At 38.0% G+C, this 20285-nt stretch overlaps 1 protein-coding gene across 4 annotated transcripts in view; it reads left to right on the top strand.

Moving 5' to 3' along the window:
- VAV3 (vav guanine nucleotide exchange factor 3) overlaps positions 1-20285 on the top strand; it is a 352243-nt gene that overhangs the window by 208400 nt on the left and 123558 nt on the right. For all 4 annotated transcript variants that reach the window (XM_072834756.1, XM_072834755.1, XM_072834754.1 and 1 more), the window contains exons 16-17: positions 15836-15937; positions 16238-16338. In XM_072834756.1, the coding sequence (XP_072690857.1) occupies positions 15836-15937; positions 16238-16338 (203 nt within the window). The remainder of the gene's footprint in view (positions 1-15835; positions 15938-16237; positions 16339-20285) is intronic.

Below are 20285 nucleotides of genomic sequence, written 5' to 3'. Positions count from 1 at the left end.
TGTGTTCTCTTCTCGGACTTTGATGCATTCTTGTCTCACATTTAGGTCTTTCATTCATTTTGAGTCTATTTTTGTGTATGGTGTGAGGAAATGGTCCAGTTTCATTCTTCTGTGTGTTGCTGTCCAATTTTCCCAACACCATTTGTTGAAGAGACTGTCTTTTTTCCATTGGATATTGTTTCTTGTTTTGTCATAGATTAGTTGACCATAGAGTTGAGGGCCCATTTCTGGGTTCTCTATTCCGTTCCATTGATCTATGTGTCTGTTTTTTGTGCCAGGACCATAATGCCTTGATGATTACAGCTTTGTAATAGAGCTTGAAGTCTAGAATTGTGATGCTACCAGTTTTAGTTTTCTTTTTCAACATTCCTCCGGCTATTGGGTTTTTTTTCTAGTTCCATACAAATTTTAGAATTGTTTGTTCCAACTCTGCGACATAAGATGATGGTGTTTTGTTTTGTTTTTAAAAATTTTATTTATTTATCTGACACACAATACATGGCAGGCAGAGGGAGAGGGAGAACCAAGTTCCCCGCTAAGCAGAAAGCCAGATACGGGATCATGACCTGAGCTGAAGGCAGATACTTAACCGATTGAGCCACCCAGGTGCCCCCAGTTGATGGTAATTTGATAGGGATTGAGTTGAATGTATAGATTGCTCTATATAGCATAGACATTTTAACAATATTTGTTCTTCCAATCCATGAGCCTGGAACATTTTTTTCTATTTCTTTTTGGCTTCCTCAGTTTCTTTCATGAGTGTTCTATAGTTTTCTGAGTACAGATGTTTTGCCTCTTTCGTTAGGTTTATTCCTAGGTATCTTATTGTTTGTTCCATGGGTGCAGTGCATGGAACATTTTTTCCATTTCTTTATGTCTTCTTCAGTTACTTTCATGAGTGTTCTATAGTTTTCTGAGTACAGATGCTTTGCCTTTTTGGTTAGGTTTATTCCTAGGTATCTTATGGTTTGGGGTGCAAATGGAATTGGCTCCTTAAGTTCTCTTTCTTCTGTCTCATTGTTCGTGTATAGAAATGCCACGGATTTCTGTGCATTGATTTCATATCCTGCCATTTTGCTGAATTCCTGTATGAGTTCTCCCAATTTTGGGATGGAGTCTTTTGGTTTTCCATATTGAATATCATGTCATTTGCAAAGAGAGAGAGTTTGACTTCTTCTTTGCCAATCCAAATGCCTTTTATTTTTGTTGTTGTTGTCTGATCGCTGAGGCTAGGAATTCTAGTACTATGTTGAACAGCAGTTGTGACAGTGGACATACCCCTTCCATGTTCCTGACCTTAGGGGAAAAGCTCTAAGTTTTTCCCCATTGAGAATGATATTTGCTGTGGGCTTTTTGTAATGGCTTTTATGATACTGAGGTATGTTCCCTCTATCCCTACACTATGAAGAGTTTTAATCAAGAAAGGATGCTGTACTTTATCAAATGCTTTCCTGCATCTATTGAGAGGATTGTATGGTTCTTGTCCTTTCTTTTATTAATGTAATGTATCACATTGATTGATTTCCGAATGTTGAACCACCCTTGCAGCCCACTTGGTCATGGTGAATAATTCTTTTAGTGTTGGATCCTTTTTGCTAGTGTTTTGGTGAGATTTTTGCATCCATGTTCATCAGGGATATTGGTCTGTAATTCTCCTTTTTGGTAGGGTCTTTGGTTTGGGGATCAAGGTAATGCTGACCTCATAGGAAGGGTTTGGAAGTTTTCCTTCCATTTATATTTTTTAAAACAGCTTTAGAAGAATAGGCATTAATTGTTTAAATATTTGGTGGAATTCCCCTGGGAAGCCATCAGGCCCTGGGCTCTTGTTTGTTGGGAGATTTTTGATGACTGCCGCAGTTTCCGTGTTGGTTATGGATCTGTTCAGGTTTTCTATTTCTTCCTGTTTTAGTTTTGGTAGTTTATACATCTCTAGGAATGCATCCATTTCTTCCAGATTGCCTACTCTGTTGGCATATAGTTGCTCATAATATGTTCTTGTAATTGTTTACATTTCTTCGGTGTTGGGTATGATCTCTCTTTCCTTCATGATTTTATTTATTTAGGTCCTTTCTCTTCCCTTTCAGATAAGTCTGGTCAGGGCTTTATCAATCTTATTAATTCTTTTAAGGAATCCGCTCTTAGTTTCATTGATCTGTTTTACTGTTCTTTGGGTTTCTGTTTCATTGATTTCTGCTCTAATCTTTATTATTTCTCTTTCCCATGCTAGGTTTAGGCTTAATTTGCTATTCTTCAGCTCCTTTAGATGTAAGATGAGGTTGTGTTTTTGAGACCTTTTTGTTTCTTCAGAAAGTCTTGTATTGCTATATACTTCTCTTTATCTCTCTTTTTCTCAGCTTCTTCATTCTTCATCATATTCTTCAGTCTCTTAGGACTGACTTTGCTGCATCCCAAAGGTTTTGAATACTTGTGTTTTCATTTTCATTTGTTTGCATGAATTTTTTAAATTCTTCTTTAATTTCCTGGTTAGGCCATTCATTCTTTAGTAGAATGCTCTTTAGCCTCCATGTATTTGAGATCTTTCCAAATTTCCTCTTGTGCTTGAATTCTAGTTTCAAAGCATTGTGGTCTGAAAATATGCAAGGAATGATCTCAGTCTTTTGGTACTGATTGAGACCTGATTTGTCACCCAGTATGTGATCTGTCCTGGAGAATGTTCCTCACACAGTCAAGAAGAATGTGTATTCTGTTGCTTTAGGATGGAATGTTCTGAATATATCTGTGAAGTCCATCTGGTCCAGTGTGTGATTCAGAGACCTAGTTTCCTTGTTGATCTTCTGCTTAGATTATCTGTCCATTGCAGTGAATGGGGTATTAAAGTCCCCTACTATTTTTGTATTAATATAAATATGTTTCTTTAATTTTGTTATTAATTGGCTTATATAATTGGCTGTTCCCATATTAGAGGCATAAATATTTACAATTGTTAGATCTTGTTGGATAGACTCTAATTAGGATATAGTGTCCTTCCTCATCTCTCATTACAGTCTTTGGTTTAAAATCTAATTTATCTGATATAAGGATCACCACCTCAACTTTCTTTTGATGGCCATTAGCATGATAAATGGTTTTCTGTGCCCTCATTTTAAATCTGGAGGTGTCTTTGGGTCTAACATGAGTCTCTTGCAGGTACCATATCAATGGGGCTTGCTTTTTTTATCCAGTCTCATACCCTGTGTCTTTTGATTGGGGCATTTAGCTCATGTATATTCAGAGTACCTATTGAGAGATATGAATTTAGTATCATTGTATTACCTGTAAAGACACTGTTTCTGTATATTGTCTTTGTTCTTTTCTGATCTATATTACTTTTGGGCTCTCTCTTCACGTAAAGGATCCCTTTTAATATTTCTTGTAGGGCAGTTTGGTGATCACAAATTCTTTTAGTTTCTATTTGTCCTGGAAGCTTTTTATCTCTCTATTTTAAATGACATTCTCATTGGATAAAGTATTCTTGGCTGCATGTTTTTCTCATTTAGCACCCTGAATATATTATGCTATTCCTTTCTGGCCTGCCAGGTCTCTGTGGATAAGTCTGCTGCAAATCCAATGTTTCTACCCTTGTAGGTTACAGACCTCTTGTCCCAAGCTGCTTTCAGGATTTTCTCTTTGTCTCTGAGATTTGAAAGTTTCACTATTATGTGTGAGGGTGTTGATCTGTATCATTTTATTGATTTTTGAGGAAGGATTTTCTGTCCTCCTGGACTTGAATGCCTGTTTCTTTCCCCAGATTAGGGAAGTTCTCTGCTATAATTTGCTTCAATATACCTTCTGTCCTCCAGTCTCTCTTTCCTCTTCTTCTGGGATCCCAATTATTCTATATTGTTTGGCTTTATGGTATCACTTATCTCTCAAATTCTATCCTCTTGATCCAGTAGTTGTTTATCTCTCTTTTTCTCAGCTTTTTTATTCATCATTTTGTCTTTTATATCACTAATTGTCTTCTGCTTCATTTATCCTAGCAGTTAGAGCTTCCTTTTTTGATTATATCTCATTAATAGCCTTTTTAAAATTCCAAATTGATTAGATTTTAGTTCTTTTATTTCTCCAGAAAGGGATTCTCTAGTGTCTTCTATACTTTTTTCAAGCCCAGCTAGTATCTTTATAATCATTTTTCTAAACTCTAGTTCTGACATCTTACTTATGTCCATAATGATTAGGTCCCTGGCAGTCAGTACTGCCTCTTGTTCTCTTTTTTGAGGTGAGTTTTTCCATCTTGTCACTCTGTCCAGAGAAGAACAGATGAATGAGAGAAAAGACAGTAAATTGGCAACAAGTACCCCAGAGTAATATACACTAAACAAATCAGAAAAGACCCAAAACCAGAAAAAAAATTTTAAAGAAGAATATAATCAGACATGTGAACAGAGTAGAGTAATACACTGGATCTGGTGTGTATTTCGGTCTATTTGTTAAAAAACTAGATCCCAAAATTTAACAAAAGAAAAATTATATATGAAGAACAACAAAAAAATAAATACAATAAAAGGATAGAGTGTAACTATAAAAATGAAAATTAAAAGTCAAAAAAAAAAAAACAAAGAAAAGAGCAATAATACACTATATCCTGAGTGTATTTTGGTCAGTTTGTTAGAAGAAACAACACCTCAAAATTGTAAAGAAAGAGATACGTGCAAAAATGAAATTAAATACATTAACAGGATCGAATGTAACTGTAAAGATGAAAGTTTAAAAAGACTTTAACAAAGCAAAAAAGAATGAAGAAAAGAAAAATGCAAATGTGATTAGACAGGTGAAGACGACAGAGCCATACACTAGATTCTGGCTGTATTTTGGTATTTTAGGAACTGCGTCCCAAAATCGTAAAGAAAGGAAAACTTACATATATACAAAAATAAAATTAAATACATGAATGTATAGCATTCACCTATAAAATGAAAATCAAAGATTTTTTAAAAAGTTGATTAAATAAGAAATTGGTTGCAAAAGGAAAGAGAAAATTAAAATTGAAAAGCAAGTCTTGGGGAAAAACCGGAATTCTCTAAGTATTCTTCGTAACGCCGCGGTTCTGCGGTGTTGGGTGATCCCTGACCTTGGCCTTGCGGGGCCTCCCCGCTGCTCCTGGGGCGGGGGCTGCTGCGGGGCTCGGGCGCCTTCGGTCCCGCAGAACTGCCCGGCGCCCGGCAGCATGATCTCTGTTTCCCCGGAGGCCTCCGCGCGGCCCCGAGGGCGGGGGTGAGCCCGGAGCTTGCCCCGGGAAAGGCCCCCGGCCCGGGCCTGCCTGGGCTCCCGCCGCCCGCGCCCTCCCCTCCCGGCCGAGCCCCGCTGGCGCTCCCAGGGCTCGCCCCCCCTCCCCCGCCCCACCGCGGCCGGCCTTCCGGGTCCCGCCTCCATCCCGCCCCTCTCCCCTGCCCTCCTGGACTCTCTCCTGCCAGGAAAGCGTAGGATTTTCTTTAGGAGCTCGATTTTCCTCTTTGCTTTGGTTTCTGCAAAACTTAGTACTACGTTTGTAGTCTCTAACCATCAGTTGTCTTTGGGATGCATTTTCTACATCTTCATCTTCATCTTACTCTTTTTTTTTTTTTTTAAGACTTTATTTATTTATTCATGAGAGACACGCAGATAGAAAGGCAGAGACACAGGCAGAGGGAGAAGCAGGCTCCATGCAGGGAGCCCGAGGTGGGACTCGATCCCTGGTCCCCGGCATCACGCCCCGGGCCAAAGGCAGAGGCTCAACCGCTGAGCCACCCGGGCTGCCCTCGTCTTACTCTTACATCTTTAATCTCCTTTTCACATCCTTTCAAACTTCAGCACATCTGTTGAATGCCTGTTTATGCTAGGCACCACGCGTGATGCTAGGAATACAGAGATAAATACGATCTGAGACAACTCTGACCTCATGGAGCTTATAGTATTTTGGGGGGAAAGAAATATTAATAAAATGCGCATGCAAATAGATCTAAAAAAGGATATTATTACAAGTATAGTGAGGGAACATTACATGCTGTGAGACTCTCTAATGGTCCTAATTTCTCTTTTCCTATATGTGTTACGTCCCCTGTAGTAACAGACACACACACACACACACATATACGTGTACATATTGTTTATGGTAAAACTTCATACTTCTATTTTCTTTTTTTTAATTTGGTTTTGATTTTCAAGATTTTATTTATTCATGAGAGTCACAAAGAAAGGCAGAGACACAGAGGGAGAAGCAGGCTTCTTGTGGGGAGTCCCATGCAGGACTCCATCCCAGGCCCCCAGGATCATAACCTGAGACAAAGGCAAACACTCAACCACTGAGCTACCCAGGCGTCCCTAAACTTCTGTTTTCTTGAAAAACCTCTTCCTCAATAAGATTAAATGGCTGATGATTCTTCCATTATATGGAAGTACCACATTATATTTGCCCAGTTTTTTATCCATTGGACATTTATTTACAGCTATTAACTATTATAAACAAATTGTGCTAATTTTCACTTTTTTGAAAGCCAAGTTTTCCTAGTGGGTGACATATTAGCAAGAAAAAGAAATATATCCCACCCCCACATTCGAGAATTTTGTGTAGAATCCTATTTAGTCAAGGATAGAGGGTCTTACTGATATTAGGAACAAATATAGCATAACTCAGCTAGCTTTCCTTGGGCCTACCAGTCACTCTGTCTGCATAGGGCAACATCTTGCCTGTTTCAGAAAATTCAATCCTGCTGTAGCCCTCTGCTTTTATACTCGAGGCTGACTTACCATTTTGAAGCACTAACAATCTGTGTGCTTCCATTTAAGGAAATATTTACAGATTCTGAGCTCTGTTGGTTCTTAGACTAAATGCAGTTTCACAGAGATCACATCCTTAAGGGAGGGTGGGGGTGGGGGTGGGAAGGGAAGAACAAAGCAATTAGTGTCCAGGAATGACTATTTCCAAAACATTGTGTTTGCTGTCGCCTTGACGTTCTGGAGCATGAATATCTGATCTCTACATTTACTGATGATGCCGAATAGTTTATCACTGGCTTTTCAATCAGTTGTTTTTCTCTACCAATTTCTTGGTCATATCCTTTGCCAACTTTTCTGTGGGTCAGATTTATCATTGTACTATCACTGATTTGTAATGGCTTTTATACCAAGAATATTTTCACATATGTTGCAAACACTTAATTCTGTTTGTCTTCGCTTTTTAATTGCCTTGTGATATTTTTAGCATAGTGATTAAGAGCAGAGGCTTTGTGATAAATCTTTGCCTCAGATCCTATTCAGTGACATATTATGTGTACTTTAGTCAGTTGCTTGTAAATATTCTTGGGGTTATTCCTGTTCTTTTCATCTCAAGAAAGAGAAGATGTAAGGAATACACTGAATAATGCATGGTCACTATAGAAACTTTGGAAAAGAGATAACTTTAAAATTTAAAAAAATCATGCATAATGCCTTTACCTGTTCTCATTTTCACATATGTATATTAGCAAGCAGTTATGTGTTATGTTAATCACAGTTATGGATGCAGTTTAGTAACAGTTTATTCTCCTATAATATATTGCAAATATCTTTCTGGGCTAATATGTATGTTCCCTTTTTCATTTCTAATTGTTGTATGGTATTCCATTGCATAGATGTGTTATAATTTGTTTCCTTAATAAGTAGAGTTTTATGTCAAAGGATCATAAATCTTTAAGGTTAGTTTTTCGCTATTTCTGTAACTTCATCCACATTGGGTATTATCTGTTTTATCTTTTTCGTTTGTACCAGTTTGATACGTGAAATGATACCTTATTTAAATTTGCATTTCTTTTAATTAAATAAGCATGTTTTGTGTGTTTATTGATTTCTTTTTTTAATACATTGCCCTGTTGATTCTTTGCTAATTTTTCAATTGGGGTGTTTGTTTTTTTTCTTACAGATTTTCAAGAGTATTTATATATTGCAAGGAACATTAATCCTTTAGCATACATATTACAGATTTTTTTCCTACTTTTTTTATTGCTTTTGATTAAAGAAAAATTTTGGGTTTTTAAAAATAAATCCAGCTGTCTTTATTTTTTACATTTAAAGATTATATAGTCATCAATATTTTCTTAAGTGTTTTTGTTTTCTTAAAACATATTTCAGGTTGAAGTGTAGAAATAAGCTACACGAGAGCAGAAGTTTTGTCCATCTTATTCCTCACTGCTGCCTGCTTTCATGGCAATCATAGGCATATAATACTTATTGTCAAATAATATCAATCTTTATCTAGACTTTATATCCTTTAAAATAGGTGATGGTAGTGAAATTACCCTTTTCAAAAAGCTGGGAATGCATTTTCTGAAATGCATTTAGAATTTATTTTTTCTTTGTCTGGAACATTCTTCCTTTCACCTGCTGAATTCCTGATTATCTTTAGATCTCAATGCGAACATTGTTTCTGTAGGAAAGCCTTCTGTGATAATCCGTTTACAAGGTCACATTCCAAGTTGTAAGTTTTCCTAACACTATCTGAAACACTTGTAATTTCATAGTTGTTTATGGAATTATTTAGATATTTATTTCCTATTAGCACAAACAACAGAAACTACCTGATCTGCTCATCATTGTACCTCACTGCCTACATAGTATGTATTTAATAAGTTTTTAATCTTTTGAGCAGATAAATAGTAAGTGAACAAACTGTCACAAAAATCACATACTGCATTTGTGCACATGCTTAGTCCCCTGCAAGACTTTATCTTCTCTATTTTTGATCTTATTGTCAGTCCCAACAGATTTAATAATGTACCTTTAAAAAACATTTTAGTATCTCAGATAATGATGACTTCTACACACTCTCTGTAACAATTTGTCTTAGCTTTAAAAAATTTTCCCGATTATCTTCATACATTTATTCACCCAGTTGAATTTTATAATCATTTCTCAAGTTAAAAAAAGAAATCTGTGTGTGTGTGTGTGTGTGTGTGTGTGTGTGTGTGTGTGTATGTTTGTGTATTGGTATATTGGTGTTTGTTGGTTTGGGGGAAAGAATTGTTTTAACTTTATAAATTAACCTGAGAGATTGTATACTTACAATAAAATATGCAAGCTTCTTATTCAGCAGTTTGGATAGGTAGCTTTTATTTACTTGAATATTTTTGATTTTCCTCAGTTAACTTTTAAACTTTATTCATCTAGAACGTTTCATGCCGGGAAAGAGTAAACTTGGCAGGTTTGGGTCCATGTCTTTAAAAGAGTCTGCTTAGAGGGTTGTCCCTGCTGGTATCTGGGAATTTAGGCTTTGAAATGGCCCCTGTGATGCCATGCGGTAAGGTTATTTGGTGTGCCAACGGTACCGAATTTCATTGTGCCAGCCTACCTAGACTTTTTTTTTTTTTTAACCATGTGGTTTATAGTGAGCATCTATTTTCCTTCTGGGATTTTTTAATATTTGTGAAAAGTGATCTGATTATGATGGCAGAGAATGCCTATGTGACCAACCTGTGAAAATCCTTGAACTTTGAGTCTCAAGGAATTTTGCTGGCTGAAAACATTATCCACACGTTCCTGCATTTCACTGTTGGAAAACATTGGAAGCCTAGAGAAATGCTTTTCCAGACATCCCCTGATGTCTTTTCTTCTTATTAGTTTTATCAGTTTGCATTTCTTCTTTGGGTTTTTCCCAGTTGTCCCAACTATGTCTTTTTCCATTTATTGACATTTATTTTTATTATATCTATATTTATTTATTTTTAATATATGTAATATATATTATTTATTTTCATCATATACATACCATTATACATTTATTTTTGTCATATTACATTGATCAGATCTTCCAGAGCAATGCTGAATAATACAATTCACTTAAGCAAAGTTTGCTTAACTTCAATAGGATAGTGATAGTGTTTAAAATTAAGTATGTTTTGGGATCCCTGGGTGGCGCAGCGGTTTAGCGCCTGCCTTTGGCCCAGGGCGCGATCCTGGAGACCTGGGATCGAATCCCACATCGGGCTCCCGGTGCATGGAGCCTGCTTCTCCCTCTGCCTATGTCTCTGCCTCTCTCTCTCTCTCTCTGTGACTATCATAAATAAATAAAAATTTTAAAAAAATTAAAAAAAAATTAAGTATGTTTTCTACTGTCTTTAGCTTGATACTCTTTAATATGTGAAGGAAATATCCCTCAACATCTGGTTTATTTAGAATTTCATCAGAAACACATGCTACATTTTATTAAATGTCTTTTTTGGCATCTGTTGAGGTAATCAATGCTTTTTTGGTTCTTTATTGTGATAAATTATTATATGTATTTAAAAATCATTTAAAAAGAGGCATGCTATAACCAAATATCCTGAAGATGGGAGTCTCCCACTTTAAATGTTAATCTCATCCAGAATATGCCCTCACAGAAACACCAAGAAGTATGTTTGACCAAAAATCTGGGCATCCCATGGCCAGTCAAGTCGACACATAAATTTAACCATGACAGTGTCACGGATGTAGTAAACCTGCCTTAGCCACCATTCTCGAGAACACTTGATACTCATTTCAGAACTTTCGATCTCCCTTTTTCCCCCAAACTGGCATCACTTTCTCCTTTTCCTTCATCTACCAAACACCGCTTGTTCTCCTGACTTGCTCCAATGATCTTTTTATTTCTTTTGTCTTTAATTATGTTTTGTGTAGGTGTTTCTTGGATGTAAGCTTTTGTTTCTTTAACTCAGTGGAGGATTTTCTACTTTTTCCCTTTTCTCTTTTCATTCTAAGTAGAGGATACCTAAAATATAGCTAGTGGCCTTTATTTATTCAACAATGATATATATTAAATATGAGGCACTGAAATAAGTCCTGACAATATAAACATGAATAGCATGGAGCTAGTTTTCTGGTAGTGAAAAGCAGGTAATAAATGGTTATAACATAATGTAGTACTGCACTAGAGGGCTGGAAAAGTACTTTGGGAACCCAGATGAAATGCTAATCGTTATCTTTTATCATGTGGACTCACAGAGGATTTTATCAAAGGAGTCACATTTTTATCTGGTCCAAAATGAGTAACCAGGCAAGTTAGCAGCTGCAGGCTGAGGGAAACATTTTAGACTGAGTGAATGGACTATAAAAGTGCAGAGTTACGGACAAGAAGAATGTGTTTAGGAAATGTGACAAGGCCTGTGTACCAACAATGTATACCTGTGGCTTATGAGGGTTTGGGAAAGTAGAGGCCTGCAAGAGGCATCCTAGAACTTAAAATACGTTGTATGCCATGCTACACATTGTAGCTTTATCCCTGTAGGCAGTAGAAACCAGCAGAAGCCTTCACCGGAGGGAGTGACCGATTCTTATTTTTCAAGGTAATTCTGGGAATACTCTGGAAGTGGCCTTCAGTAGGGAGAGAAAGTAGAAAATGGAAAAATTAAGGAGGTCATTGTAACAATTTAGCTGAGAGATTCTGAGTGCTTGGTTTAGGTAATGAAGAGAGAATGGAACCTGAATTTTTGAGGAGGTATTTTTAAAGTTGAATCAACAGAAGTTCATTATAGTTTCAGGGAAGGAGAAATTGGAGCAGAGGAGGGGTTGACAGAGAATGAACATGCAGAAGGTATGAGGAAGAGGGAAAAATTCATTGCAACTCTCAAGTTCCCAGGTTAGAAGATGGAGTGAATGTATGTGCATGAATTAAAATCGGAATCCAGGGGGATCCCTGGGTGGCTCAGCACTTTAGCGCCTGCCTTTGGCCCAGGGCATGATCCTGGAGACCCTGGATCAAGTCCCACATCGGGCTCCCGGCATGGAGCCTGCTTCTCCCTCTGCCTGTGTCTCTGCCTCTCTCTCTATGTCTGTCATGAATAAACAGATAAAATCTTTAAAGAAAAAAAAATCAGAATCCAGTATGTTAGGAAAGGTGTAGAGTTGAGTTTTGTATGTGCTGCATTTGAGGTGCCTGTGGAGCCCCTGGGAATGCAGATCTGGAGAATGGAGAAGGGACTCAGGCTACAGGGAGGCACATGGTCCTCAGTTTGGTGCCAACCATGAAACCAGGTGAGAAGAGGCAAGAAGTTAGAGTATGTGTAAAGTTAAAAGGAGGTGTAAGAGTGCTGACATACTTTGCCTTGTAAATATTTGATTGATTATTTGTATTACTAATGGACTCATATGAAGCAAAAGAAATGGCAACATTTTCCTGAGAAATCTGCAAGATTCCATTCAAGTTCTCACAAGTAAACTGTCTGTCATATATCAAAACAGGTTACTTAGGTGGAATCCTCTGTGTAGAGCTGCGTGACTGAGCAAGTGAGCTAACCTATATTTGACCCTCAGTTCTCATCTATAGATAACCCAGCCCCATATGGTCTTGCTGTGTTCACTCTTGCTTCACTGCAAGGAATGCTCTTTATAGTGGTCACAGAGATTTTTTTTTTTTTTTGTCAACTAATGTGACATTAATCCCTGTGTAAGATCTCACCTCTTTCCTTGGCCCCTGCCAACCTCTCTTACCTCATCATCTCTTACATCTCTTCTCTTTACTTTGTCTCCTCAGCTCTGGCTGAGGGATCCTTCTTTCTGCTCAGGCCTTAGGGTCTATGTATATGGTAGGTACTTAATATGAAATGAACGAATGACTGCCTTCTAGGTTTGCTGTGAACAATAAATGTGAAAAAAATACTAAGAGCCTATTATGTGCCTGGTGCATTAAAAGTATGAAACAAATGCCACTTTTGATCATTCTTGTCCTTGTTTACCTACCTATAATCCTGATATTTCTCCATATTTTTTTAATTCTAATTTACCTTTCCAACTCTTTTCAACCAGCCAATTTATTGTCTTCAGTTTTTACATCCTCACAGGCTGTAGTCCATGTGTGTTGACATCTCTCTTCATTTGGCACTTGATATGATTTTATCTGATTCTCTGGGCTTTTTCATATGTGTATTCTCCTGGGCAACCCTATTTCTTATTGTACTTAACTCATTATATATGGATTCCTGGTCTTAGAGGACACTGAGCATATAACAGCCTTCCTGCATGAAATTCTCAGGAGAATGGGAATCCTCCGGGGACTATGTCCCAGGACTACTAAGGGATTCTTACAACTCATAAAGTACTCTTCCTACTACATTATTATTATTATTATTATTTTTAAAGACTTTATTTATTTATTCATGATAGAGAGAGAGGCAGAGACACAGGCAGAGGGAGATGTGGGACTCGATCCCGGGACTCCAGGATCGCGCCCTGCACCAAAGGCAGGCACTAAAACCGCTGAGCCACCCAGGGATCCCCCACTACTACATTATTTTGTGGATTTGGAATCAGGAATTTGTTAATAGTAGCCAATACTTATTGAACACTAACTCTGGGCCAGGCAAAGTCCTAAAAGCACTTTACATAAAATACGTAACTTTATGATTTTGATTTTATGAGTAGTCCTTATACTTACTGACTTATCAAGGGTCACGCTGTTAGTGACTTGCAAGTTAGGATTTAGGCCTGGGTGGTCTAATTTCAGATTCCTACCAAAAGTATAGTTGACTATGCTTTTGTATTCTATAGTGCTCCAGGAGCAGTTCCAGAGTCATAGGATTTTTATCTTTTAGTGTTTAATTTTAAAAAATAATATGCAGCTATAGTTTTTTTTTTTAATTCCAACATTTCTTCCCTACCATTCTACTTCACCATTTGGAGCCTAATTTCATGTAGGACAACCAGTGTTAACAATATTTTCAGATTTTTTTCTTTATTATGTCTTTTTTTTTTCTTTTTTCTTTTTCTTCTTCTTCTTCTTTTTTTTTTTTAACCTCCGAGTGATTCTCCTCTCAGCTTTTGTCTTCTGAAAATCCAGCTTAGGGGCACCCTAGTGGCTCAGCCGGTTAGCCATCTGCCTTTGGCTCAGGTCACCATCCCAGGGTCCTGGGGTCGAGCCCCATGTTGGGCTCCCTGCTCAGCAGGAAGTCTGCTTCTCCCTCTCCCTCTGCTGCTCTCCCTGCTTGTGCTCTCTCTCTGTCAAATAAATAAAATCTTTTTTTAAAAGTCAGCTTATTCCTCATTAGTTGGGGAAAGGTAATAGATGGTCAAAAGATTGGCTGTCTATTACCTAAGTTGATCCTTAGAGAAAGGTATTCTATCTCTGTCCCAGACAAGCTTCTAAAATTAATTAAACTCTTACTTGCTTGGGACCCATTTACATTTCTGAAGGAGACCTACTTCTATTCTACAACTCGAGGCTGATGAATTCTTCAAGTTCCCAGGACTGAAGCTGTGATTTGACAATCCATGTGTGACTGTATCACCTTGATGTTCAGAAAAAAGCAGGCCTTCCTGGCTAAGGAAGTAGGGTGTGATGCTCTTTCCAGTGCATGGCTTTATGGACTCAAGAATCTTGTGAAGACAGTTTTGTTTTAGATCCTTATGTTTTCTCTACTTCTCTGTTCATGAAGAACTATAATTTTTAATCAGGAATACAAAAATACTGCTGTGGAAGTGGCCATGCTTTTCAGCATGCAGCAGAACATTTTCCTAAAAAGTGAGGTCACCAGAAGCATGGAGCAGAGAAATCCCAGATGGCACTAATATTTGATTTCATTTTTAGCACGCTCATATTCAGCAGATGGATTGGAAGGCTGACCTCTCTGACACTTCTGCATCACTGCCTGCTACTCCAATTGCTTTTGCGAATGTTTTTTCATAAGGCTTCTCCTGGTACCTCAGAGATTGATGCCTGGTCGCCCGCCTGTGTTATGCTTCATTACACCAAGGCTCTGTGTGGTTGAGAGTTGCTGTATTCTATAAAAGGGGAAATCCTAGCTCATCAGTATCTCAAACTTTTCCTACACTCTCTCAAATTGCTTGTAGCGTGTTGAAGAGCATCATCTTAGCTTCCTCCATATACCTCTGATTTATATCAGTTTTTTTTTCGTTCTTTTCTAATTTTTCTGCTTTCTTCTGTGACATAGGTAAATTATGAGTAATATAAAAAATCTTCTAGAAATGGCTAAATTGATGATTTCCAACAATCTTATTATATTACGGTGAATATTGTTGAGTTCCATCTCTCAGAGAGGACAGACCTGGACTAGAGTGCCTGACTCTGCCATTTCCCTTAGACTTTAGTATTAGCCTCAATTTCCTTGTTTGTAAATTAGTGATATTCTTAGTGCTGAGTAGTCAGGATTGCCATGAAGGTTAAAGTAACAAAAGTTGTTTGGTCATCATAATATTGGCACAAAATCACTTTGGTTATGTTATTTTTTGCTTAATCTTATGTCAGTGATGATCGTTTGCATTTTGCTTGTTTTCTTTTGCATATGCAGGTAATAAAAATAAAATATAAAAACTATAAAAGTAAAATATAAAATTTATTTGGATTACAAGGAAAGCAAATTGTTAAGGAGGAAGTTTTTACTGACCAGACGATGTTTTGTTGCAAAACTTTTTATAAAATTATTTTCACTTTTATAGGTCATGACATCATCCACATACCTATTTAGAGATGGCTTCTGTGGGAATGAACCATTCTCTGCCCCTCCCTCCCGTCCGCTCCATCTAGTTTATATTTCAGTGATGGCGGCTAGAGAAACTATCACACAGCATGAATATCCAGCAGGTTTTTGTGTTTTTCCTGGCAGGTTGACCTATGTGGCCATTCTGTAATGTTCTCAGGGAATCCTCAATTCTGAGGAGGATTAGTTTGCTTAAATCCTTATGTGTTGCTGCTTTGCACACAACCAGATTTTGGTATATATTTTAATGCAAAGCCTACTTTTGGCTTAGAGAACATTGCATATTTAATACCCTTTTTGCTTGAATCAGATCTCTACCCAATGTGATGTTGATGAATTTAGGTTTTAGATGATTAAACTGCTATTTGGTTGTGAAACTTTCTTTAGGAAGTTACTTTTTTTTCCCCTTTTTATAGATCAAACATAAGGCCAGACTATGCAGACTCCAATTTCCATGAGTTCAAGATGCACACCTTCAATCGGGTTACATCCTGCAAAGTCTGCCAGATGCTCTTGAGGTAAGCTCGCAGGGTCCCGTGTTTCAGTTTAAAGGAGCTGGTATAATTGCTCCATGTTTCCTACTTTTCTAATATCCCAGCCAAAATGTTTGGAAGTGGGGAGATGGCCTTGACAGTTTTGAGTCCACAGACCTTTCCTCAGCCTTGTGCCTGGATCCTTCCTTTGGAACCAGGAAACCCTCTCCCTCTGCTAAAAGACTTTGCAGAGCACTGTGTTCCCCTGTTTTCTTTCTTTTGTGATTCCATATAGGCAGATTTTAACACCTTTTAACATAATCACTCTCTAATTTTACCTTTCAGAGGAACATTTTATCAAGGCTATTTATGTTTTAAGTGTGGCGCGAGAGCACACAAAGAATGTTTGGGAAGAGTAGACAATTGTGGCAGAGTTAATTCTGCTGGTAAGTCATGTTTATTGTGATTCTGCTTTTAATTAGGATATAAAACTTGATAAACATAATTAAGGTCTAATTTACTCTCAATATGTGTTTATTATGACATCTCTGCTTTTGAAACTATCATTTATAAGGACAATTAAAAAATTGTTCAAAATTCCTGTGACTTTTACACATACCTGGGAGGCAGAGGCCTTCAAGGGGCGTTTGGAAGGTTTTGTGCCACTCATTTCATTCAGCCCAGACCCCGAATCTCATTAATGCTGTACAAACATAGCCAAAGCACACAAATGAAAGGACAAAAATAGAAAAAAATATTTTTCACTTCTATCTTAAGTCCTTAAATTTCTCCCTTGTTCTCTTAAATATTCAGCTCAGAAATGCTAATGATGCCAGAAGTAAACATCACACAGACTAATTCATGAATTAATGAATTGAATACATTGTCATTTTACAGCATTTAACGGAGAGCATATATCCTTTGGATTTTATGTAAATATTTTCCCCCTTGGTTTTTAAAAATAATGCTCCATGACTGTTACATGAGCCAGTTGCTAAGACTATTGGCAATTATGCATTCAATAGCCTTTTGCCTCTTTCTGCTCCTCTTGGGCTCTCTTCCTCCTCTTTCTTTTCTGTCCTCTTTATTCTTTTTCTTTCTTCTTCTTTCTCTTTGTCCTTTTCCCCTGAGTTTCTCTTGTGTTTTATCAATAAGACCTTTCAAAATCAGTAAAACTTTTTGAACAGAAGAAAGGGATCTTTAACAGCTTGAGTTCAAAAGGTAGCCATGTCAACCTTTGATTTTCCCAAAGGAAAAGGTGGACATTGAATTATTTTGGATAATATGAAGAAGAGTGAAGCAGAATAATAGCTCATTTCAGAGCTGAGTTCAGAAAATGGGCAATTGTAGAAAAGGTGTGAACCCCAGTAGAGGACTGGGATCACAGCACATTCCTCTCACTCTGCTCCTTCAGTAGATGGTTTTTAAGGTTCCCATGAGCCATGAGCTCCCCATGCCAGGAATGGGTTAGTTGGAAGGATCCTGGGTTAGTTGAGCACCTGCACTGGGCTCTCTGCCAGGCCCTTCCTGCACAAACTCGTTCAGTCCTCAGGGCAGCAGTTCCCATTTTCTGATGGGAGACAGACTGTTCACACAATTGACGCAAAGTCTGCTAAGACAAGGAGACAAGATTAGCACCCATTAATGTTTCTGAAGGTCAGAGACAGTTTACAAAGTTGTAAAATATAAAAGAAATGTTATCTATTATTATTGTTATTCTTCAGTTGTCCACCTGATACAGTTATACAGTTTATCATTTAAATTTTTGTTGTTCTGTCTTTATTTGGCCCAACCTTTCATGTCTTTGAGGACAATTAATATGTTCATGGTAGGGCATTTTTTTTTTTATTAACTACCCCCCTTCCCAGCCCTGTCTTAGGAGTTTGTCTGTGAGAAATGTGAAGTGATCTCATAGTTGGCATGGTTCTTGCGTTCTACTGGAAGAGTCCAAGAGAGTAGTTGAGAGTTAAGCAGAAATGGTGGAAAATCTCACTCTGCCCTTTGCTAGCTGCACAAGCTTGGGGGTGTTACTTAAGCATTCTGAGGTTTTGTTTATTCTTCTGTAAAATGGAAATTAGAGGATTATCATGAGGATCAAATGAAATAATGTTGATGCTTAGCACAGTGCCTGGGCACAATAAAAATTCAGTGCTTTAATCCATGGTGCTGTGATGAGAAGCATAGGTTTTTGTTTCTTTAAAGGGATGGGTGTAATCTGTATCTTTGCTGTTGTTTTTATGATGTGAAGCAAATGTGGATAGAAGAAATGTGAACACCAAACTTTGAGGTGATAAAAATGAAGGATGCGAAAGGACTTTAAATTTTTAACTTTTACTTGAAAAAAGTCAATAGGAAACAGTTGGGAATTCCTGGTCAGGCAGATAAAAAAGCGGTGCATTACCTATTCCCAAGTCATCATTCCGTTGTGCTCCAGCCTTCAGTGAGTGACTCTGGATCAGGAGACTGTGTGTGATGGCAGTAAAGCCCGAAAGATCTGGAGTCTTGGTCTGGTTTGAATCCCTCTCCACAGCTTACTCACTGGGTGACACTGGGACCAGTTACTTAAACTTCCTAAGTCTTAGTTTTTTTTTTTCCCCCTTCTAAGATAGAGGATAATAATAATGCCTGTAGCCTTTACATGTTTATTTTCTTAAAACAAATGCAAAGTACTAGGTACCATTCCAAGTATATTTCTGCCATCAACTCATTTAGTCCTGTGCAAATCCTTTATAGTTGGAATTACTGCCATTCTTATCTTACATATAAGAACCCAAGGCACAGAGAAGTAAGTAACTTGCCTTAGTTGCCTAATCAATAGAGCAAAGATGCAAATCCAGGCCGTCCAACTCCTGAATTTGTTCTTAACCTCTGAGTTCTGCTCCCAGTCCTGTGAAGTAGCTATGAGGATCTATGGAAATGTCTTGAACGCATAGTACCTGACCCTTAGAAACAACCGTGGTAAAATCATGAGTTTGGTTTTCTCTGAGAATGAAAGAGATTTTCTAATTCTTACTTATTTTTATTTTTATTTTTTTTTAGCAAAAACATGTCAATTCAATTAAATTAGTAACTACCAAATGTGTTTAGATTTCAGTCCTTTGAAGTGCTGTGAGAAATTCAGGACTCCCTGGGACCATGTCTGCCCTTTCCTGTGGAATGTCTGAGAGCTGGAAGATTTTGGCACCCACCTTCAGTTCTAGGACCTTTTATTTTAAGATGAAGAAACTGAGTCATAAAAGCATGAAAATAAAGTAACTAAAAAAGGGCTATTATGCCCTGCAGATTATAGATAACACTTACTTAGATATCATTTATTACAAGCAACCTCATTCTCTAAACTGTTATAGAATTCACTATAAAGTAGGAAAGAACATTTTTAAACCTCTGGCTAGATTTACTTCTTGGAGTTTTGAACATAGTTCCCTTGCCCTCTTGATTCTCTGCCTTACATCTGGTGGTGGCCTCCATCCTCCTATTTTACATATCTATGTCTATTTCTCTCCCTTTCTGCCCTTTCTGCCCTTTCCTGCCCAAGATTTTAAAAGACTGATGGCATTGAGTGCACATAGTCTGTTAATTAGTGGTATGAAGTAGGAAGAACCTGCCCAGGCGGCTTCCCTGTTTTGCCTCCAGATTAGGATTTTCTGGGTGGCCCTTAGTAGTAAGGGGCCTTGCCTACTTCTCGCTGTCAGCAGTCCTCTCCCACACTCCTAAACACATGCCCACTCAACATTGGAAGTTATGACATCCAGTCCTTGAACTCACCTGTTCCCGCACTGCTGTGGGTAAAGTGTGAGTTTAAGCTTGGCAGGGCTGACGTGAGTGTGGTAAGAGAGGCAGGATTTTGAGCACGTGGGCAAGCTAGCCTTGATGGGTGTTTCCCGGCCAGCAGAGAACCGACACTGGCTTATGTTGTACACAGTCCTCTGTTTGAGGGTCAGGACCTGGATGCAGTGAGAGCTGCTTGCACTAGTTCAGCAGTGTAGTTTTCCATGACTGGTATGACATTTGGGAAAATGTGGAGGTAGAGGAGGAGGAGGGCAGGAGGAAGAAAAAGCTATATCGGGGCCTGGAGACATAGTTCCCTGGGGTGGGCCTTTTTCTGGCTGAGAATGTCCCATCAGTTCAGGAAAACTTGACTTGGAGGGTGGGATCAGCTAAATTCAAAGCAAGAGAATAGTATTGATTTAAGGCAAACTCAAATGCTTACATAATCCAGGTTCCCACATAAAATTGTATCCTAGGTGACTTGAGATTGACCTCCACTTTATAGAACTTTATAGCTTTGTTGCCTAACACAGTCCAACTATATTCTCAGGAGACAAAAAGAGATTCCAGTCAACTCAGAGTGAGTCAGGAGTCTACTTGTGGTACAGAAAGCTGTGTCTCGTAG

The sequence above is a fragment of the Canis lupus genome, chromosome 8, assembly GCF_048164855.1.
Source record: "Canis lupus baileyi chromosome 8, mCanLup2.hap1, whole genome shotgun sequence".
NCBI classification, from domain to species: domain Eukaryota; kingdom Metazoa; phylum Chordata; class Mammalia; order Carnivora; family Canidae; genus Canis; species Canis lupus.
Note: the sequence above shows the minus strand (reverse complement) of the source record. Positions and strands in the feature narration are given on the sequence as shown.